General features: G+C 36.8%; 1 protein-coding gene across 1 annotated transcript in view; it reads left to right on the plus strand.

Annotated features, from left to right (window-relative positions):
* The window catches only part of USP7 (ubiquitin specific peptidase 7 (herpes virus-associated)), a 42,456-nt gene that overhangs the window by 17,252 nt on the left and 3,577 nt on the right, over window positions 1-21,627 (plus strand). Inside the window, exons 7-28 of the mRNA XM_009882898.1 lie at window positions 1,817-1,871; window positions 2,394-2,474; window positions 2,575-2,665; window positions 3,488-3,570; window positions 4,566-4,675; window positions 5,536-5,692; window positions 6,805-6,949; window positions 7,554-7,684; window positions 8,777-8,911; window positions 9,102-9,203; window positions 9,887-9,992; window positions 10,495-10,587; window positions 11,483-11,550; window positions 12,788-12,888; window positions 14,291-14,444; window positions 15,772-15,839; window positions 16,966-17,074; window positions 17,169-17,246; window positions 17,597-17,697; window positions 18,321-18,420; window positions 19,211-19,330; window positions 20,690-20,761. Coding sequence (XP_009881200.1) covers window positions 1,817-1,871; window positions 2,394-2,474; window positions 2,575-2,665; window positions 3,488-3,570; window positions 4,566-4,675; window positions 5,536-5,692; window positions 6,805-6,949; window positions 7,554-7,684; window positions 8,777-8,911; window positions 9,102-9,203; window positions 9,887-9,992; window positions 10,495-10,587; window positions 11,483-11,550; window positions 12,788-12,888; window positions 14,291-14,444; window positions 15,772-15,839; window positions 16,966-17,074; window positions 17,169-17,246; window positions 17,597-17,697; window positions 18,321-18,420; window positions 19,211-19,330; window positions 20,690-20,761 — 2,260 coding nt within the window. The remainder of the gene's footprint in view (window positions 1-1,816; window positions 1,872-2,393; window positions 2,475-2,574; window positions 2,666-3,487; window positions 3,571-4,565; window positions 4,676-5,535; window positions 5,693-6,804; window positions 6,950-7,553; window positions 7,685-8,776; window positions 8,912-9,101; window positions 9,204-9,886; window positions 9,993-10,494; window positions 10,588-11,482; window positions 11,551-12,787; window positions 12,889-14,290; window positions 14,445-15,771; window positions 15,840-16,965; window positions 17,075-17,168; window positions 17,247-17,596; window positions 17,698-18,320; window positions 18,421-19,210; window positions 19,331-20,689; window positions 20,762-21,627) is intronic.

The raw sequence follows: 21,627 nt of genomic DNA on the forward strand, positions 1-21,627 counted from the left end.
AGTAGTATTGACAGGCATATTTTATTTAAAAAAAGGTTAGGAAGTTTGTATTATCTTTTTCACATAGCTGTCCTAGTGTCCATCCCGTATCTTCTGCTAAAGCTTGTAGTAGTACTCCGTCCTGATAAGACCCTTTGTAACCCTTTTCACCTTTTGGGGGAATTTTAAAATTAAATCGGTAACCTCCGTGTTGTATGTTTATCTGGTCATACCCTGTTCCTACTAGCACACTGTATATTTACTTCATCAGCACTCCTGCTGTCCTGTTAACACTGGGAAGACTTGCTGATATTGTAAATATTTCATCTTGAGTTACGATCCTAACTGAGTCATCTTTAGTAGCATGAAAACGTCTTTCCCGAGGGTGATGCAGATGCTTAATTTTGTATCCAAGAGCAAGGTTTTAAAAATATGTTAATGCCTGCCTTCATTCTTGGGAAGGAATTTTTGAACGTGTTTGAAGATTTGGTCTTTCTCCCCCATTAAATCAGAGGGGGGGTTCTGACCTTGTGAGACCTATCTATGTGCTGTGTAGAGTGTAACTTCTTACCGTGTATTGTGAGTTTCTGACTAAGTTTGGCTTCTTTCGGTAGAAAGTGATGACATTGTCTGAAGGAGCCCTTTTTTATCCTAATATTAGTATGTAACTTTTTTCTTTGATTTAGCCTTTAAGCAGGCTAGCGTTGAAGGCCTAGGGAGTCAGGAGGTTGTTTGCCATGCTTAATCATCTAACAGGTCGCTTCATTCAGCTTGTTTAAGTGTGGGACCCCCACGCAATTGTTCTGGCACGCTTTTGGGACTAGCATGCTGCCGTATGCCGGTGGCGGTGAGTCACTGAGAAGAGAGCGGGAGGGGAAGATAAAGTTAGTGTTGCTCCTGATCACCCCTGTGCTTGTGGCTTCCAGGGCCAGGGTTGAAGCTCACGCTGAAGCTAGAGCCTACAGGAAACATAGCCGATTTCATATGGTTGGGAGTGATGACTGTTGCAAAAAGAGTTGTTGGAGATTTAAAATTTAGAAAGCGTTCTTGAGTTAAAGAGTTTATAGGAGAAAGTATTTCATACTGAACTAAAACTACTTCATGCTTTGTTTTTATTTAAGGCGGGAGTGCTGAACACTCCTGTAGCAGTGTGCCGCCTTGACTGTGAGGCATTCAGAGACTATTGCTCTTACCCTCTTTTCACAGGAGTGTGTTTGCACGTGGGCAGTTCAGGAAGCTGGGTGCCTCCTTGCATCCTTGGAGTTTCTGTGCATCCAGGATTAACTGTTTAGATGAGCACAAAGGAGACAGGATTTCCTGTAAATCCATTTTCTTCCTTTCAAGTGCCGAAATAATCCCTGAATGCTACTTGACTGCACCTGAAGGGCCCTCAAAAGAGAGGCAGCTAGAAGCATGCTGTGGAAACTATTCTGACAGCACTGAATTGCTCCCAGGCCTTTCTTAAGAGTTTTTTTTGATGTGAACTCAGGCTAGGTTGTAGACTGGAAGAAGAATTCTGCTAGCAATGGCCTGGCCCTGGCTTCTTCGGCTGGCTCCGGCTGTCTTCCCCATCCCTGTCCCCAGATCCACAGAGAGAGAAGAAGGCAGGTGGGCACAGAACGGCTGCCAAAATGTCCCACAAGTTCACTGCCCCTCTTCCTACCAAGTAAATGCTACCCAACTAAAAAAACCTTTGTATCAGCTAGTACTAAAGCTCAGAGTCTTTACGTCTTGCTATGTATTAAATTTTTGGTCTGCAAAGAAATCACAAAAATGTCTTTTGAGCTGTAAGTTTTCTTCATAATAGAGTAATTTTATATTAATTTGCCTTACAAAGGTGGGAAACTTTAGACAGCTTCATGCAACATGATGTCCAGGAATTATGTCGAGTGGTATGTTTTTACTATTTCTTACTGATCTGTGATGCATAACGTTGTCCCCTGATAGTGTGTACATATAATATAATTTAGTAGCTCTGATTAATTTAAATCAGGCCTCTTAAGATGTAGAGATTGTGCCTTGGTTTATTTCTCTATTTTAAGAGTGGGATTGATTGTGGCCTTTTGTGGGTGACAAATTCATAAAGGATAGGGAAGGTTGAAAAGAAATGGAACGTACGCTAGTGGTCCTTGTATGGCCATGGAGAGAAATGCAGTTTTGAAGATGCAAATGCATTGTTACATTGGTGAGGTTTTCCAAACTCAAAGGAATGTAGCTGGGGTAGTCCTTGCTGAAGTTTTTAGGGGGAAGAGGAGGATTTAAAGGATTGGAAAGGAGATGCCAGTACCAATAGATTAACATTTCCTTTTTGTGCAATTAACTTAGAGTTTAATCAGTGAAATAGTCATCTGTGTCTGAGGAATAAATTCAAAACCTGCAAGTTTATCCTATGTAAAAACTAATTTTTCTTTCAGCTGCTTGATAACGTGGAAAATAAAATGAAAGGCACATGTGTAGAAGGCACTATTCCTAAATTGTTCAGAGGGAAGATGGTGGTATGTACTTTATATATACACACACATATATATATATAATGTAAATTACCTGTTACTTGTATATTTTGAAATTCTGTGGTGTTTTGTTTTTTGTTTACAGTCTTATATCCAATGCAAACACGTAGACTATCGATCTGAACGAATAGAAGATTATTATGACATCCAGCTAAGCATAAAGGGAAAGAAAAATAGTAAGTGATACTTTGTGATTTGTGCCAATCAAATACTTCAGCATGTTGGACATCATGAGTGCCTGTTGATTTCAGATGGGTTTGTGGGTGCTCAGTACTTTGAAATATCCTTGGTTTAATTTCAGAGGAAAGAGTCCGTGACATCTCATTGAAAACATTTTCTGCAGAAAATGTTTTTGCTTATATTAGCTTTTTTCCCTTCTCCTATTTCCCTTCCCTACTCCTTCCTCCCTAATTCTCTCACTGATATCTTTTCATGAAACTATGAATTTTAGGAGTTTTCAGAGTGTCATGAAAGTGCATACTGTGCCATGGTGGTAACAGTCATGTTCTCACAGTAGATTATAATTTATATATGGGGATGAACTTGGAGAAAATAGATTCTTATTTAGACCTAACCATAATACAAAGAATAAGTTAATTAAAGGACCACTGTTAACGCTGCTCTATCATCACTTTACCAAGTGCTTCACATGGAAGAGATGAAAAAGGGCATGTAAGACTTGAGCAAACAAAATCATCTGGTGTGATAATTAACAGTTGCAAACTGAGAATAGGAGATTTGGCAGACAGATGTAACTGTGATTTTAAAATCTGCTGATATTCTTATGTATGCACCTAGGTTTGGTGCGTTTCTTGACATTCTTAAGCAATATAAAACTTTCATTTTTGTTTTTATAAAGACAGAAGTATTCAAACATAAGATCTGATGTCTTAATATGTTATTTGATGCAGACACTGTTAAGCTCCCAGGCTAGAGTAAACTTACGCTTTTCTTTCTTCTCCCCTACAATCTCTCCCACAATCTTTTTTTCCGCTTAGTTTTTGAGTCCTTCATTGACTACGTTGCGGTGGAACAGTTGGATGGTGATAACAAGTATGATGCAGGCGAACATGGCTTGCAGGTATTTGTCTTTTTTTAATTTGGTTTCAAATTTTATTTCTGTGTCCTTGATAAGAATAACTTAACGAAGCTATGGTAGCCAAAAAAAATTGCTGCAAAGTCCATTCTAAGTTGCATCAACTGATTTTGGTGATTTTTCTCCTTAGACAAGCTTTTACGGAGCTCCTTTTAATTGCTGTTAGGTTTCTTAAAATGGGGATTTTAAAACAGTCTAATCAGCTGTGAGTTTTGCTTTTGTACCTGTAAGCGTTTTAGCAACTAGAATGGTTGACTTCTCTACTGATTTCAAAGCTGAGAAGTCACTGAAATGCTTCGTCTGAGAGTAGTCTGTTCTTCCGTGTCTAGTAAAAAAAGCAGCATAGCTCTAAAAGTAGCTTTAGAGAGGTCATTTTTGTGTCATCAACAAAAATGCCAAATGAACCCGTGGAGTTTTACACATTTATGTGTGCACATGTTTCTGAGCTTTTTCAGCTGCACTCTGCTCTACCCACTGTAGGAAGCTGCAGTTCTTTTTCAAATAAGTTGTTTTACTAAAGCTTATTTCTGCAGCTTCCATATACCAGCTTCTGTCAGTAATGTTCTATATACTCTTCAGCTGTTCTTAGGAAGGTACAGCATGGTAGCCAAATATTATTTGGCAGGATGCAATGCACATGAAATTCTTAATTGATCAAAAATGAGGTTTTGCCTCTGTATTCCCCTTTAATTTTATTTATGTAGGCAACTTGCTGTTAATGCAGTGAGACGTTCATATGTGCTTGTATGAATGGCCTAAATTTAAATGAACCGAGTTCTCCGAAGTGATACTGGATTAGCCCATATGAGGGTGCAGCATTAAGATAGATAATGTCCACCCACGTTTTGAACCGTTCTTTGGTGCACAATGTGTTGTCAAGCCTATAAAATAAGACCACAAAGAGCGTGTGCTGCAAACAAGTATTTTGAGTTGCTAAAAGTCTTGCAATTACAACCCTCTATTTCCTTTAAAATGTTTAGGAGGCAGAGAAAGGTGTGAAGTTCCTAACATTGCCACCAGTATTACACCTGCAGCTCATGAGATTTATGTATGATCCTCAGACTGACCAAAATATCAAGATAAATGATAGGTGAGTTGGTGGATTGGGGTTGGTTTTTTCATTGTAGAATTTGGATGGGTGAATGTATTTTACCAAAAAAGTAATTTGCCAGAATGCTATTTTTGATTCAACTGCAAGAGGAAGGTGTGTGCAGTCGGATACAGTGGAGGTCCCCAAAAGGTGCAGATTGAACGTCAAGTTCTGAATGACAAATTGAAAACTTAAATAGTAATTTGTAGCTGTTGTTTTGAATACGAAACAAGCGAGTGCATCTTTTAATGCTTTGTGGAATGTTCTTTGTGCCGTGTGGGGAAAGTTGTTACATTCCCATAGGCTGCTGCAAGAATAAGTGGGATAAATAAGTAGTCCTCTGCTTTCCCTCCATCTATTTCCATGCCCACTCACTGTGAGTAGAAGCTGGTAATTTCTCAAAGAGATACGCTGTTGGTTGTAAACTAAATCTGTGTTGCAACAATTTCAGTCTCACCAAGAAGGTGAGATTGCAGCAACTGGAAGATGTTTCAGAATAATGTTCCAGTCCAGTGGTACCTGTGCTAGAAAAGCTGTATTTGTGTACTAGAAAATAACAGGTTTTGAGCTTTTCCCTTGACACAGTGAATGCAAACCAGCACTATTTTGGTTAAAGTGCTCTTGCCCTTGTTACTAAGGGCATACTTTTTCAGAGGTGCACATGAAGATTATTTTTATTCTGTATTAAAACAGTATAAAATCTGCCACTGTATGCAGTATATCCTGGGTAGAAATGGCATTGTAACAGTAGCTTGTTCTATTTCTGTAACTTGCTTTAGGAGTAAGTTCTGGTATCCTGCATAATAGCCTCTCTGTGTCTTAACTACAAATACAACTGCCTTAATTCTTTTCAAAACTAGGTTTGAGTTTCCTGAACAGTTGCCACTAGATGAATTTTTGCAAAAAACAGATCCTAAAGACCCTGCAAACTACATTCTTCATGCAGTTCTAGTACACAGTGGAGATAACCATGGTGGACATTATGTTGTTTACTTAAATCCAAAGGGGGATGGCAAAGTGAGTATTGAAAAGCACCTAAACCTACTTGTGTTTTGCAAATACATACTTGCAGTTCTCATAATGGGCAAGTCTTTGGAAATTTTGTTTTAACAGAAGAGTGTGCTGGCACACTGGCTTCATCACACCGGGATTTGACTTCTCCATGTAGTTCTTAGCTTGATACTTTTTCATTTGGTGCCTTTACTAATGTATTTGGGAAACTTTGCATCTACAAAATGGAAAAGGAGCAGCCCTTGTGCCTAGTTTTTGCTCTTTAGGGAGGAGCCTGCATTTGGAGGCATTAGGGAATCACTTGCCGTCTGAAGTGGAGCAGCTTCATCTTTGTTATTGGCTTTTGGCAAAAGACTTTTAACTAAGGGAATCCCTTCATTTATGTGTGTATAAGTGTTGAAGTTCTACTGCAATCAGATTTTATCCAGCATTTTTTTTTCCCCGCTGACTTTATGCTGAGGCAAATGTGAATGTTTCAAATGTTTCTGTGGCTCAGCAGTTCAATATCTTTGCATGTCCCACTGTTACAGGTTTAGCTGACTTGATTGGATCAGACAGTTATAGGTCAGGTGCCGCTTCCCTTGAGTTGACTGGTTTTGTGTGTACATGACTGTTCACAGTTAAAAGTAGAAGTCCGATTTTGCTGTGAATTTGTTGCTATTTGTCTGTCTTATTTGTCTTTATTGTTTTAGTTTAAAATTTCCTGTAAATTACTTTAAATGTACAAATAATGACTAGATATCTTGTGCATCACTGCTTTTTATTTTATTTTACAACAAATAGGGTTTATTTTCTGGAATTCATAGAGCAATGTTAGACATCTGAATAACAGTCTTAAGAAAATGTACTTTGAATAATAATTGGGCTTTTGATATTCAGTGTAAAATGTTTGAATATTTCAGTAAAGCTTTGGTATTTGTGGCCTTCCTTATGCTGAGCACAAGTAGCAGGTAGCACAAATTGTACCGAACTAGACTTTTTTTTTAAACTTATGCTGCTTGAAGAGTAATTTTAGTTACTTCAAAGAGCTGAAAGACATGCCAGAAATAAGATGTATTTATCATTCAAGAACGTGTTTTTGTGTGTAAAATTATATTTATATAACATTTTCTCTCTAGTGGTGTAAATTTGATGACGATGTTGTATCAAGATGTACAAAGGAAGAAGCAATTGAACATAACTATGGAGGTCATGACGATGACTTATCTGTACGGCACTGTACGAATGCTTACATGTTGGTTTACATCAGGGAATCAAAATTAAGTATGTATACTCCGTGTGTGTTCCAAGTTAGATTTACACGCAGGGATTTAGGGCTATATTTTACTTCTAAATTGTTGATGATCGTCCTGTGCAAAGGGGCTTCGTTATTCATAATTGGAATGTATAGATTCCGTGGGATCAACCAGCCTTTCTCTCACTTCTGGAAAGTACGTGCTAATCCAGTGTCGTCTTGTCTTAGCACAGTAAGGCAGGACTGTGGATCTGCCAAGTGCTTCAGCCTGGATTGTTTTATAGGATAGAAAAATCAGCAAACTAACTTCAGTGATGGAAATTAAAATCCAATTGATTATAAATATATAGACACACGTATACTAAGAAAATTGCGTGACGGTAAATATTTTTTTAATCCTGAAACGAATATTTAATTCAGAAGTCTATGATACATATTTCATGGAAGGGAGTGCATTTTGGCTTGGGATACAAAATGCTTCTTTTGCCAAAACATGATGATATCAAACCATATTTTTAATTAAAAGATGAAAAAAGCCAGTTTTGACTTCATATCAGAGAAAAGTCGAGTATGTATGAAGAAAACCCGGTTTGATGTACATTCTGAAATGACATCGCAAAATCTGCTTTGTAGGTGAAGTTTTGCAGCCTGTCACGGACCATGATATTCCTCAACAACTTGTGGAAAGGCTACAAGAAGAGAAAAGGATAGAAGCTCAAAAGAGGAAGGAGAGGCAGGAAGCTCACCTCTATATGCAAGTGCAGGTCAGCTTTTGAAATAGATCAAGTTGCAACTACCTTACCAATAAAATTCAGAATATTGAGCCACCCAAGACAAACCTTGATTGTCTTTTTTTTTTTTTTTAAATTGTGTTTGGAAGTAGTCTTTGCTGTGAAATTATGATTTTAGTGCTTGTACGTATATTTACACATGCAGTAAATCCTAATGAAACAAACAGTACTATATGTTATAGACATTGTTGTTTTCTCAAGAAGTTATGTGCTTGCAAGTAAAAATAGTAAGTTCAGGTAAAAGGAAAAGGACCAGGTTATTTTAAATGGCTGCCCTGCTACCACACTTCTATCTCCTTCAGGAGTTTTTTTCTAAAATTAGAATGTATCAAGCCATAGGCTGCAAGCCTGGACTACTGCCAAACTGAACTCATCAAGTAGAAGCAGAAGGGGAGAGTGCTTATATTTGCAATTATCTTTTTGGAAAAGCCAGATGGACTAGATTGTTATGAATTGCCTTAAGGAACCCTGTTTATGGCTCTTTCCAGAGCCCATCTGGCAGAAGAAAATAGAACCCATTTTCTATTTGCCTCCATGTTTCCTTGCATCTTCTTTCTGGTGCTCATAAGTAGAGATATCTGTGAAGTTTGTCTTGTTCTACACCGCATTTATACTAGAGCTCTTTTCAGAGGAGAGACTGGCAGAGTTGGCCCGTTTGTCTTTCAGTTAACAAAGAATATGTGGGAGCTGTGGGAGTTACAGGAAACATTTTAGGCCAGCCTCTTTGCATTACACCAGTAAAATAATTATGTAGCCTTTTTTTAAGTGCCAAGCTTGTCAGAGCACATGTTTCCAAGATTGGGATCTAAGCACAACTGGTTTTTAATTGTTAGGGTTTTGTAAGAATTAGTGTGTTTTAATTACTTACGCTGATTTGACTATCAATCACAAATTTTTAATTTCATTATGAGTACTTGCAAATTTTCTTCATGAGAACACAAATAGTGTTAGCAATATGCCAATATTCAGAGAGCCAGTGATGTTGCATAGTAAAGCATCGTGAGAAGGTATTACATTGTGTAGCTGAATTAATATGAATAGTAACCTTTAAATTTAATTTTTCAGATAGTGGCAGAGGATCAATTCTGTGGTCACCAAGGCAATGATATGTATGATGAAGAAAAAGTGAAATACACTGTTTTCAAAGTATTAAAAAACTCCACGCTTACAGAATTTGTTCAAAATCTCTCTCAAACGATGGTAAGTTTTGTGTAGCTGGGTATCTCTACCTGTATATTTTATTAAGTTATGGTTGCTTTGTAGTCTTTACCTTCTCCAGGTATTGGCAACAGTCATAATTTAGACCTTTTAAAATAGAAGATCTGTTTGGGTTTAATAGAAGTATCCTAGCCTTTTTTATGTTTCCTGTCACAATTTTTATTTATTTTAGGGATTTCCCCAGGATCAAATCAGATTATGGCCAATGCAAGCTAGAAGTAATGGAACAAAAAGACCCGCAATGTTAGATAATGAAGCAGATGGCAATAAAACGGTAAATATTCATTGATAGAGGGCATTATTTCTGTACATCACCCATGATTTTTAGTTCTCTTTAAGAATCTAAGTTTGGAACATCAGGTTTTTCAGGGTTTTAATTTAACCTGTATCTGGTTAAGTTTGATACTTGAGAAGACTTGAGATGTAGTGGATTGATTTGGATAGGAGGGGGGAGTGTGGTGAATGATGTTTCCGTGAAAAAAAGCACGATCATGATTTTTATGTTAGATTTCAAGCAGAAGTGTCTTTTTGAGTCATCCATTATTTGGGCAAAACCTCTGGATTTAAGGAAGTGTGTTGCTTAAACTGTAAAACATTGTGTCTAAATACCACAAAAATCAGTGATCGGTTTCAATGTCCTGTTACTTCTAAAATGAAGTAATTTTCTTGCCATAATAAAGATAGCTGTAGGTATATTTTTTTAAATGAAAAAGCAATAGTTTCATTTTAAATAAAACCTATCATTTGGGCTTCATTAAAACTTTCTGTTGTTTTTATATCTGTCATTGTTTTTTCGTAATAAACTTCATAAACTTCCTGTCATTAATGCAACTAAAAAAAAATTCTCCCATTCATAGAATGTCATAAAGTTCTTGTATCTGATGAAAATGCAGATATCACATTATATTATATTCTCCAGAGACTTTTTTTTTTCTTCTTCCACGTCTTTCTACATAGATGATTGAGCTCAGTGACAATGAAAATCCATGGACAATATTTTTGGAAACAGTAGATCCAGAGATGGCTGCTACTGGAGCAACGTTACCCAAGTTTGATAAAGATCGTAAGCACATATGCTAAAACTTGAGTAAATAGAAAGTACTTTTATTTTGGGTATATTTCAGAAAACATTGTGCGCTCCTTTTTTCAATAGTGACGTTGAGGTACCCATCAAACTACAGTGCTGAAATTAGTTTTCTCATGCAGTTTTTCCCTCATTTATGTTCAAGTGTAAGGCATGTTTCACATGTTTTTGGAATCGCGGATTAATTTTTTTTTGTGTGTGTGTATGTATGTATACACGTGTATATATATATGTGCTTTTGCCAAGAAGGGTCAAGAAGGGTTGGACCAGATGATCTTTGAGGTCCCTTCCAACTGGGTATTCTAGGATATAAAGTTAATATATAAAAATTCAGTGTTTAGGAATATTTTAAGGGCATTAATCAAATTAATAAATCAAAACTACATCTTTGCTACTGGTTAAAGAAAAATATCTAGGTGATCCCCCCCGCCGTACTCACTTAAGCCTAACCTAAAATTAAATCTTGTTTTTTAATTTGTAGATGATGTAATGTTGTTTCTGAAGATGTATGATCCGAAGACTCGGAGTTTGAATTATTGTGGGCATATCTACACACCTATATCCTGTAAAATACGTGAGTTTTAAAATTCAATTTCGTTATTATAATTTATTTTTTAAAAAATACAATAGATTGCGTACCTCTTTTCTTTTAATAGTAGTTTTGTCACTGAAATCAAAGGTAGGCCACCGAAAGAAATTCTCAACACCTGTGCTTGGTCCTCTGATAGTTTTCTTTCCATGTTGTCTCAGTGAAACTTTCTGCAAGGTTGAGAGCATTGCCCTTAATACACCATTGGCTGTTGGTTAATTTTTTGTTACAGGTTTGCTGTATTTGCCAGATGTTGCTGAAAATAAGCAGCTGTTTCAAATTTGCTGGAAAGCTTTGTGATTTGATAGTGCTCCCCAGTTTGTGTTTTTCCTTCTATTTCAAGTTTTTTTTTTGTGGAATGTACTTCTGCAATAGCTTTTAAAATAACTCTTGGACAACTTTTCACTGTGGTTGCCTGAGAGCAGCTGTGCAGACTGAATTGGGCGTGAGCCTTGGTTTTCATATGGGTCCATTTAAAAGTATTCAGCAAATGTCCACGAAGTAAAAATACTTTGATTTGTCATTTTGAATGTCTCATTTTGTTGACTTGTACATGCTTTCTAATTTTGTATTTTAGCTGCCTTTTTTAAAAGAGATTAAAATTTTTCTAGTGGGGAAGGAACAGTGTTGTTTCATCTCTTTGATCTTGGATGGTCTTGCACATATTTTTGTTGTTGTTCAGATGATGTGGAAGGAAACCTTAAAGTCTGTCTCTTGGTTGAATGTCAATAAGGGAAGCTTTAACCTGGAAAAGGCGCTCTTTCATAGGCATATAAAAACTATTTATCCAGAGTAGAAAAATAGGTTCTTTTCTTCTTGCAGGAGGTCTCACTAGCAGGTAAAGTGCAACTCATTTCACATTCCTTTTCTTTTCCAATAGGTGACTTGCTTCCAGTTATGTGCGAGAGGGCAGGATTTCCACAAGAAACTAACCTTATCCTCTATGAGGTTTGGATTGATAGACTTTTAGTAACATTTTTGTCTTTTACATGCTATAACTAGAGAAAAAGAAGATTCATTGGTTAAAAAAAAGTTGCTCATAACAATGGTATTTTATAAATCATCAGCACTCTGTAACTTGTAGATTTGAAGTCTATAGGGCTGCAAGAGAGTATCGGCAGATAGTTAACTTCAAAACAGATTTAAAAGTAAACAACTAGAAGCATGAGGCCTTAAAAACAAAAGGTCTCTACATGAAGTCCTACACAAGTGGCCTTGCTGTGCTAAATCTGTGCATATCCTCGGAGTCGCAGCGTTAGAGGAGCTAATCCTGATAATGTTATTGGCCGTTGTATTTTTAATGCCCCCCTTAAACAGAGGAGTTGAGAAAATGTTGCATCTACTCCTTCCTTCCCTAAGTCAGCAAACGAAATACTTAGTCTGACGTGTTTCTGCCCAAATACAGAAGTAGTAAATCTTTATAGCTGCTGTATTTATTGAGTGCTGAAGATGCAGATCTTGCCAAGGCAAAGTTCTTGCTATAGAAAGAACAAGGAGTTGGGTTTCTTATTGCGATTTTTGTTAGCAGTCATGCTGCTCTCTCTGGTGGTTCCAGGGGAGCACACATACTTCTATCCTAGAAAGCAAAACTGTCAGGTACTGCTACTCTGTGCAGGTCAGGGTTGCAGTTTGATTCCAGTTTGTTTAGACAGGTGCTTTTATCCCAAGAGGTCAACTTACAAGTATAAATATGTAATATGCATATAGATATATTATAACATACACATTTTTAATATGGCTTTGTTTTTTGTTTGTTTTTTTTGTTTGTTTTTGTTTTTAAAAGACAAGTGAATTGCTGTACAAAAGTTCTACACTATTAAAATAAGCGAGCATAATCAGTGTTCTCCAAGCTTCCTGGAAGCTGCATCAGTAGAAAATTAATCTGTGAATTTTGGAAAATTGTCAGTGCTAACAAGATCATGCTGAATGATAAAATACTTTTGAAAATTAAGATAACTTGAGTGAGACTCAAAAGGTAAAAATGAGAAGCCAGCTCTACCAATACCAGTTAGATGTATCTGGACTTTAGCTGAGATTACATTTAATTTACACATATATATCTATCCATTTGTTTCAGTTGAAAGATGATACAAGTTACTGTATCTGATGACTTCTTTACTATTGTGACCTTTATTTTGTCTTTTGTTTATTCTGTGTGATCAACAATTTTTGTTCTTTATTGCAGGAAGTTAAACCCAACTTAACAGAAAGGATTCAAGACTATGATGTATCTCTTGATAAAGCTCTTGATGAACTCATGGATGGCGACATCATAGTATTTCAGAAGTATGTATTTTAAGCGGGTAGCTTATCATTGTGATTAAATTACCTGCTTTACTTTGAAAGCAGAACTTCCTTTAACTTAGTGTTTTTAATAAAAACAAAGTAGACATATTTCCATTAGATAGAGATATTTTCTACAGTAGACGTATTCTCAGCAGTTCTCATTTGTTTGTTCAAAGAGAAAATGAAAAATTATTAGTAGTACTTCAATTATCCCATGCCACATGACTTAAGGAAAAGGAGGTTTCATGCTAGTTTAGAAAACTAGTAACCTAAACCAGGTCTTAATGTTACCAAAGATTCACGTCTGAGTTCTGCAGTTTTTACTTGGAGCCACTGTAACTCAGACACTGAAGAGCCCACCAGCATTTCAGATCGCAAGCTCTGTACCGTTACCACTGTACAAGACTCTTGGCTTGGAGCTCCTTTCAGCCTAGAACCGAACTAAACTGCTTTCCCTTTTTTTTCCTTTTACTCATGCTCACGCTAAGTTCCATATCAGTCTACGGTGATGAGATGCTCGCGATTTGCCTGAGCATAGGCGACTCATGGGTGTACTGGCGCTTCAACTGGAGTTTTCTCCAAGGCAAAAGGAGAACTCCTGCATCTTGTGTCCATTTCAGGGATCTTTCATAAGCTTGTCAGGGCTATAAATCAGCATTTCTATGCTCTCACTCCTGATGGTCACACCCAACTGTGTTGCTCTGTTTCTCTCCATGGGCTGACAGTGGGTGGAAGCCAGCTAGTCTATCTTCAGCACTCTTACCCCAGATTATGTGAGATGAATGTATTTCTCATGTCATGCCTTGGAACTCGCATTCCCTGTTGACCCAGTTGGTGTTATGCACCTTTGGCTGGCTGCTGACTCCTGGGTAAGTGCACAGCTTGTACCCTGGTGCTATTTCTCCGCTGAGAAGATAGGGGTACCAGTCAGTAGTGACCCAAACCAGCATCTGTACTGACTGTTTTGCTTCTGTGGTTCAAGGAGTGCTATTGTACATCTGGCCTCTATGCAAAGTAATTAATACCAGGAGGATATGGAAAGCTGCGGCAGCGTTAATACAGACACGCAGTAATGTGCTGGGGTGGGAGGGAGGGACAACTACTGCTAGAATGCCACTGTGAAAGACTGGAATCAGTGTTGCCAGATTGCCAAATGAGCGAGCACAGCGTGCGAGTGGGCTTGCCCTTGCACCGCACAGAAATACTCAGGGGTGTGGGTCACTACTGACTGTATTAGTTCTACTGTGTACGAGTGGTGGCTCTTTACAAAGGTTTCTAAACTTTATTTCTGTATCTCTCAACTGTCGCTGACTTACTGTAGAACGTGTTTTTAAAAGCCCAAACTGCTTGTATGTGTAACAATGTGATATGTAATGGTATTATCATTTGTTTGCTCTTGTAGGGATGACCCAGAAAATGATAGCAGTGAGCTACCAACAGCTAAAGAATACTTCCGAGACCTCTATCATCGTGTGGATGTCATTTTCTGTGATAAAACCATCCCAAATGACCCAGGCTTTGTTGTTACTTTATCCAATAGGATGAATTACTTTCAGGCACGTGTCCTAGTTGTTTCTCTTCTTTTGTTTTCTTGTTCTGAAAGGAACTTTGGCATTAATTCTCAAGTGCATTATACATATTTTTAGAAGAGAGTAGATCTGTGTTTGTACGCTTTTTGCATTGTGGTAATGAAAAATTTAAGGAAGGCACTAGTGCTTGTGAGAAGAAAATACTCTAACACACACACACACACCCCAGTTTTATAGATAATGAGTTATTTGACAAAATGATTCTTTCTTGATATGGCATACTCAGGGGAATGATATTCTAATGAAGGTATGTGTTTGCTTTCTAAGTGACGTAAAACTTGCTCAACTTATTTAGCTATTAAAAGAAAAATACCTTGGGAATCTAGTGATGCCTATTTTCTGCTTCTAGTACCACCACCGATATTAATTTTGTAGACCAAACCGTATTGCTTTCTTCACACGATGCTGTTCAATGTTCAGTGGCAGTAATAGGTCAAACCTGTTGTGTTCATAAAGGGTGACCGGGGGTGTTCAGAAGAGGAAAACTGGACAATAAAACTTTAAAACAAACAAACAAAAAAAAGTTGGTCTGATCTTTTAAAAGCCTGGGTAGATTTGGCTCCCTACAGTTCTCCTGCAGTTGCTTTTGTGAGTGGCAAAAAGATCAGACAGTTTATTTTCTGTCACCAAAGGCAGGAACTTTGAGCACCTGCACACAAGGGAAGTCAGGATGACTTCTGCTATCCTGTTCTCATCGTCTGCTTTTTGGCAACTCACTTTTTCTTACTTGATTTTTACTTGAAGTGTAAATTATTTATAGTTTATTTTGGTAAGGGAAAAATAGAGAATCCTGATGCTTTTTGTGAGGCATTGACGTGAAATATACTGATGAGAATAACGTGGTGATATTACCCAGTAAGCTAACTGCCTTGGAGTGAATTAAGAACAGTGGGAATTTTTAAAGAGCAAGTGTTACTTATTTCCCCAGTAATACTATAATTAAAAAAAAAAAAAACAAACCACCACAAACCCACAACACAAACACAACAAAACCAAACAAACAAAACCAAAAGAGGAGTAGAGCTATTGTGGATTTTGTGGCCTTTCGGTGACAGTGATTTATTTTAATAAAAGAGGTTCCTCACTTCTTTTTTTTTTCTAGTGTATCTTACTCTGTGTCAACTGTTCAGAAGCTAAAGATAGTTAATTTTGCCTTGGGGAAGCAGACATAGTGGGGGTCTTTCAGAATTTCAGTAGCATAATGTTCTTGACTTGTAATCAATGACTGTGTGATTGTAGAGCAGTGTCATAACTGTCTGAAATAATTCAAAACTTACAAAACATGTATTTGCAGGTTGCAAAGACAGTTGCGCAAAGACTTAATACAGATCCAATGCTATTACAGTTTTTCAAGTCCCAAGGGTAAGATGAATTTCTTTAGTGTTCTGTGTCTAAACTATTCTTTAAAATACTTAACCCAAATATAGACAGGTAGAAGTTACTTTGTAGCTTTTTTCCAGGTCGTAAACTAATTCTTTACCAGTAAAATATTAGCATTCTGGCATGCACAGCAAGTTGCATAGACAGTTTTAAGTATTGCAGTGGCTGACTCTAAAGCCTCAAAGAATTGCACATTTTAGATGAGTTCTAGTAAGTGTCATTGAAAAAAAGATGCATTTTAAAGCATCACCGTTTAAATGTCTAAAATCATTAAGTACTTCGAAGCCTTACTTTATGGGACAAGTTATTAAGCTAATGCAAGTGCTGTTTCAGTGAATGCAGATTTCTAGAATGGAGGAGAGCAGAAACAAGTGCACATAAAAGCAGGATTTTTGCTGATTTTACAGGTTTAAATGCAGGAAGTTACTTCACTGATTTCTCCTCCCCCAAGTCTGCAAATGAGGTTTTATGGAGATGACGATGATCTAACAAGTTCACAGCTGCTAAAAGGGACATTTCTGGCTAAAGTGGTGTTCTCAGGCACAGTTGTGTAAAACTGGATTTGAATCTGTGTAAAACTATAGCAGAAAACAGCATATTGGTAGTTATATGTATATGCTGCAGGAATAATGCACGCGCAAAAATTTACATCATCTTTTTGTATTCATGTATATGCTCTTTATTACCCTGTAGGTATCCCCAGTCATCATCAGTGAGACTGTCGTAATTGTAGCTCTTTATAGTTTCCAGTGCTGTGGTCACTCTGGAATTTGCTGTGTCATATTGCTCCACAAATTAACCTTTCACAATCTAAAGCATGTGCTGCTAGACTAGTAGTTTCAGAGGAACGTAGGTCTGCCACCCTGCAGCATTAAAGGTGAGCTTGTAAACATCCAAGAGAGTTAACACGCACAGCGAATGGTATTCCTGTTCCCATACGCTCACCTGTGTTTAAAAATCACAAAAGCACTGAATATAATGCTGCTTAGGCTGTGCTAGCAATTATGTGAAACTCAAAGCCAGGAATAAAAATGTACTCGGTCCTTTGATTTACTGAGCAGCGATGGATTGTAAAGAGATGTTTATGTTTTACTTTTTCCTTCTGTAGTTACAGGGATGGCCCTGGTAATCCTCTTAGACATAATTATGAAGGTACTTTAAGAGATCTTCTGCAGTTCTTCAAGCCTAGGCAACCTAAAAAACTTTACTATCAACAGGTAAGAGTCTTTTGTTTTTATTGGTGTGAATTAAAGAAAAATAATTCTGTCCTATATAAAGTATGCCTAAAGTGTTTTTCTTTTCTTCCTTAAGCTCAAAATGAAAATAACTGATTTTGAAAACAGAAGAAGTTTTAAATGCATATGGCTAAATAGCCAGTTTAGGGAAGAGGTGAGTGAGGCTGGCTGTTACACGCTTGCTGTCAAAACTGGTATGGCTGTGATTATGGTTCACGCTCTGTTGTTCCTGAATAACACAAAATTAGAACAAAGTTGTACGTGATGTAAAAAAAGCACAACAAAAAAACCCCAAACCACCAAAAAACGTAAAAAATAAATTAAAGAGAATTGTGTCAGTTCTTAACAAAAACTGTGAAGATAACATAGGGGTTCATTTTAGTAATTGTTATCTTTTAATGATGAATTTTTGATGAAGAGAAGAATCCAGTGCATTGTGTGCTTTAATATGGTTATTTACATTTTCAGATTTTTCTAACTATTTTTCTGCTTCAAATTCCGTAGGAAATAACAGTATATCCAGATAAGCATGGGTGTGTGCGGGACCTGTTAGAAGAATGTAAAAAAGTTGTAGAACTCTCTGAAAAAGGTTCAGGGAAATTAAGGTAAAACTCAAAGACTGTGATTTCTTTTATGTGATCTTGTGGATTTTATGCAGAAAAGTATCCATAGAATTTAAAATACTATGGAAACCGTTATTATCAAATGAAGCCTGATACTATGTTAAAAATAAAAAGCTTCCAGATTCACATCGTTAAGAGAGCTCTTATTAACTGCAAATATAAATTTTATATAATTATTTATTTCATATTTCAAAAGTTACATCCTGGAGATGCATAAGTTTTAACAATTGCATTTGTTAACTCAATGATTTAATAATTGTTTCCAATTCAAGCATCTCATGCTGCTCACTTCTTAGGAGTTAAGAGTGAGGTCATTTAAAGAGAGTGTAAAAAAAAAATTAAAATTAAAAAACTTTGTCTTGTAACTGCGCGTATTGGCCTTTTTTTGCTATCAGCCAGAAGTAATTTAACCTCTTGTAACTTTATAGCTTAATTTTTACTAAAGACTGAATTTAAAGTTTTACAAATACAGTAGTAGCATCTGTTTATATCCTGACTACACTAATCCATCTCAAGGTTTGAGAAAGAAATGTTGCATTGATTTTTTTTTTTTAATATTTTTTATTTGTTTTTTAACGCTTTCCCTGTTTGTTTATTTTTTTAAGGCTGCTAGAAATTGTAAGTTACAAAATAATTGGTGTCCATCAGGAGGATGAGCTGTTAGAGTGTTTGTCACCTGCAACAAGTCGAACATTTCGAATAGAGGTAAATATTACTTTCTTAAAGAAACTTTAAAACTTTACTTTGAGAGAAAAAACCCTTTCAAGTGGTAATTCTCTTTTTCTGGATTCGGATTTTCAAATTATTTGAAATCCTAAAATTTTTCCTTTGTTCCATCTGCTGCCCTATAATGATTTCATACTTTATTTTTTTATGTATGTTTATTATAAGAGTACATGAAGTCTTGGCAAGGGCTTGTCCATAGGACATTTGCTGCCTTAGCAATAATTCCAAGATTTGTTTGGGTGCTCACGATATAAATGTTTATGCTTAGAACCTGCTTTCAGACTCTAAACTTAAGTACTCTAGAATACTTGGTTTCCTCTTCTGTTAAGTTTGAGCTTCTGGAGCCAAATTTTGATACTTACCATGTTATTTTTCTAAACATTTCATCATTCAAATCTGTTACCTTGCCTCAAAGATCAAAAATTTAAAAAAAAGTTTCCATTGTAAACTGTAAAGAGGAGACGACAAGAGGTCTGTGATATTGCTGTCAGCTACTACTACAGCTGATAGAAGATTTCATGTCAAAAAAGCCATTCACGGAAGCCAGGGGAGTATTTACTGAGTAGGGGAAGCTAAAATGCTGTCATGCCAGTGATGAACGAGTCTTGTAGAATAGACTCTGTCAAACAGCATGGTTCTTCTAATTCTTTTTAAATAGACTTGTTTTACATCAGTGACAGTACATCAATTATGCTTTTAGTTACTTAGTAGGTTTTGGGGGGGGGGAAGTTTTAGCTAATTACACTCATAATTTTATGTCTGGATGTAGGAAATTCCTCTGGACCAGGTAGATATAGATAAAGAAAATGAGATGCTAATCACAGTGGCACATTTCCACAAAGAGGTTTTCGGGACATTTGGAATTCCGTTCTTGCTGAGGATACACCAGGTACAGTATGCGTCTCTTTTTCTCCCCAAGGGATTGTATTGATGATGTTTTCTTAAAGTACTGTCAAATAAATTGATTAGTATAAAAAGTGTATAGGAAAATAACGCTCCTGTATAAAAAGTTTTGCCCCATATGACTTTTTGTTGCTAAATCATTTGCCATCGCAGTTCTCTTTTGCATATACAGATTGTTTAGTGTTTCAGTGAGCCTGTGCAATATCGAGAAAGCAGGCATTCAGCATCAGCCAGGGACTTGAAATACTATCAAAAGCAATACCACTCCCCTAACCACGCGCAGAACATCCCCCCTCCACCCCCCAACAGACCTAGAATCCGGTTTCTAATACCACCTTAGTAATTGCAATGCAAACTTGTTGGCTAAAGTGGCTAGACCATGGTTTCTTGGCTTCTTACTGAGAACCACGATTATGAAAAATGAGTTTGCTTTCCTCAACATTTTCTAAGATCACTGTGCGTTTCATAACTTCTGTAATTTGGTGTGCTTTATCTTCTATGGCTGGAAGTTAATCCAGGAGTGAAAGCTAATTTTGAAACTTTAAATTAAATTCTTAAGTTTTTTATGTGGGGCTGTTCCAGCTGAATGTCGCATTCATTCTTTTAGTATCAAAGTATATTTCCGAGGGCAGTTAGCAATTTGCTTCTAAACTTTTTCTGGTTCATGTGTGTTAGTTTGTATGAAAGTTACCTACTTTTCTAAAAGTTTTGGAATGAGAAATACATCCACATCTCTGAATCCCATAGAATTTTACTATATTGCCTTATTTTAGATCAATGTAGAGTAAAGCCTGTGTGTTGAGATTTCTGTTGAAAACCATTTGTACGGCCTTTCCCTGTCTATGACAATTGATGCATATTATTGATCTTTAAGTTGATGGTATCCATCTCTTTTTTGGGCATTTTACATACACAGCATGCAGAAACATAGTACAAAAAGTTACTAATTGAGGGGGAGCATCACAGGTGCAGAGGTTTTGAGAAATAACATGCTTAGAAAGGATAAATACTTTTTTTTTTCCCCAAATTCCTATTTTGCATCTAATTTTCTAACTTTGTTTCTTAACTTTAACCTGACTTGCACATGTCAGTAGCAGTGCTTGGTCAATTTATGGGACAGTTTGCATAATGATGAATCAATCAGACTTAAAACTTGCCATAAATTCAGCAACTTTATGTTGTTATTCCATATTGTAGTGGATAGTGTTGACAATTGTGTAATTTTGTAAATAACTGAGAGATTAAGGCAATATATTTCAATGAAGCTTGAAGCAGGAAGTATTAACAGCATCCTTTTTTTGTCGTAGATTTTTTTTCACATTAAAAATCTTGTTGTAATTATTAGGGTGAACACTTCAGAGAGGTTATGAAGCGGATTCAGACAATGCTGGACATACAAGAAAAAGAATTTGAAAAGGTAATGGCAAATTGGGAGAGTTTTTATTGCTGATTGTAGACCTTAACTGAGTTTATTTTAAGAAGTTGGAACACCACAGGTTTGGCATAAGTGTAGATTTTGTTCAATAGGACAGTTGCTTGACTTAATGCTTTTCTCTGAGAATAATTAGGTAGGATGTGTAGGAGTCGAATTTCTGTCCTGCATCAAAAGAGATACTCAACAAAACATTAAAGCAACCTAGAAAAGTTTAGATGGTGCAGGACCTCTAGAGGCCACCAACTTCGGATTCCTGCTCAGGGCAGAACTAGTTTGAAGTTAAGTCAGGTTGCTCAGGGTTTTACCTAGTTGCAATTTGAAAACTCCCAATGATGGGAGTTCTACCACATTCTGGACACTGTATTTTAGAGCATCACTGCTATCATTGTGAAGACACTTGTTTTCCTTACATGTAATCAGAATTACTCATTTTGCAACTGATGATGGTTGCCTCTTGTCCATTTGCTGTGCAGCTCTGGAGAAGAGTCTGCTTCTATGTAACAGTCTTTGGTCGGTGGAAGACTGGATTCCCCTGTTAGCCTTTAATTCTCTGGGCTAAACCAACCTATTTCCCCTAGCTTCTGGTATGCCGTGGGCTCCAGCCCCTTAACTGTCTTACTGGACTATTGCTGGACTTGCTGCAGTTTGTTGCCATCTCTTTCTCCCTGGAGGATCCGAACCTGCGCACAGTATTCCAGATGCAGTCTCATGATTTCCTGAGCATTCGTTTTATCCCAGTGTCGAGGTGGTTGATGAAGATTTTAAACAGAATTGGCTTTTATCAACCCCTGAAGAATACCACTCATAACCAGCTGTGAGATAGACAATGAAATATGACTCGAAGGCTT

Source organism: Charadrius vociferus, unplaced genomic scaffold (assembly GCF_000708025.1).
Source record: "Charadrius vociferus isolate BGI_N301 unplaced genomic scaffold, ASM70802v2 scaffold74, whole genome shotgun sequence".
Lineage (NCBI taxonomy): Eukaryota > Metazoa > Chordata > Aves > Charadriiformes > Charadriidae > Charadrius > Charadrius vociferus.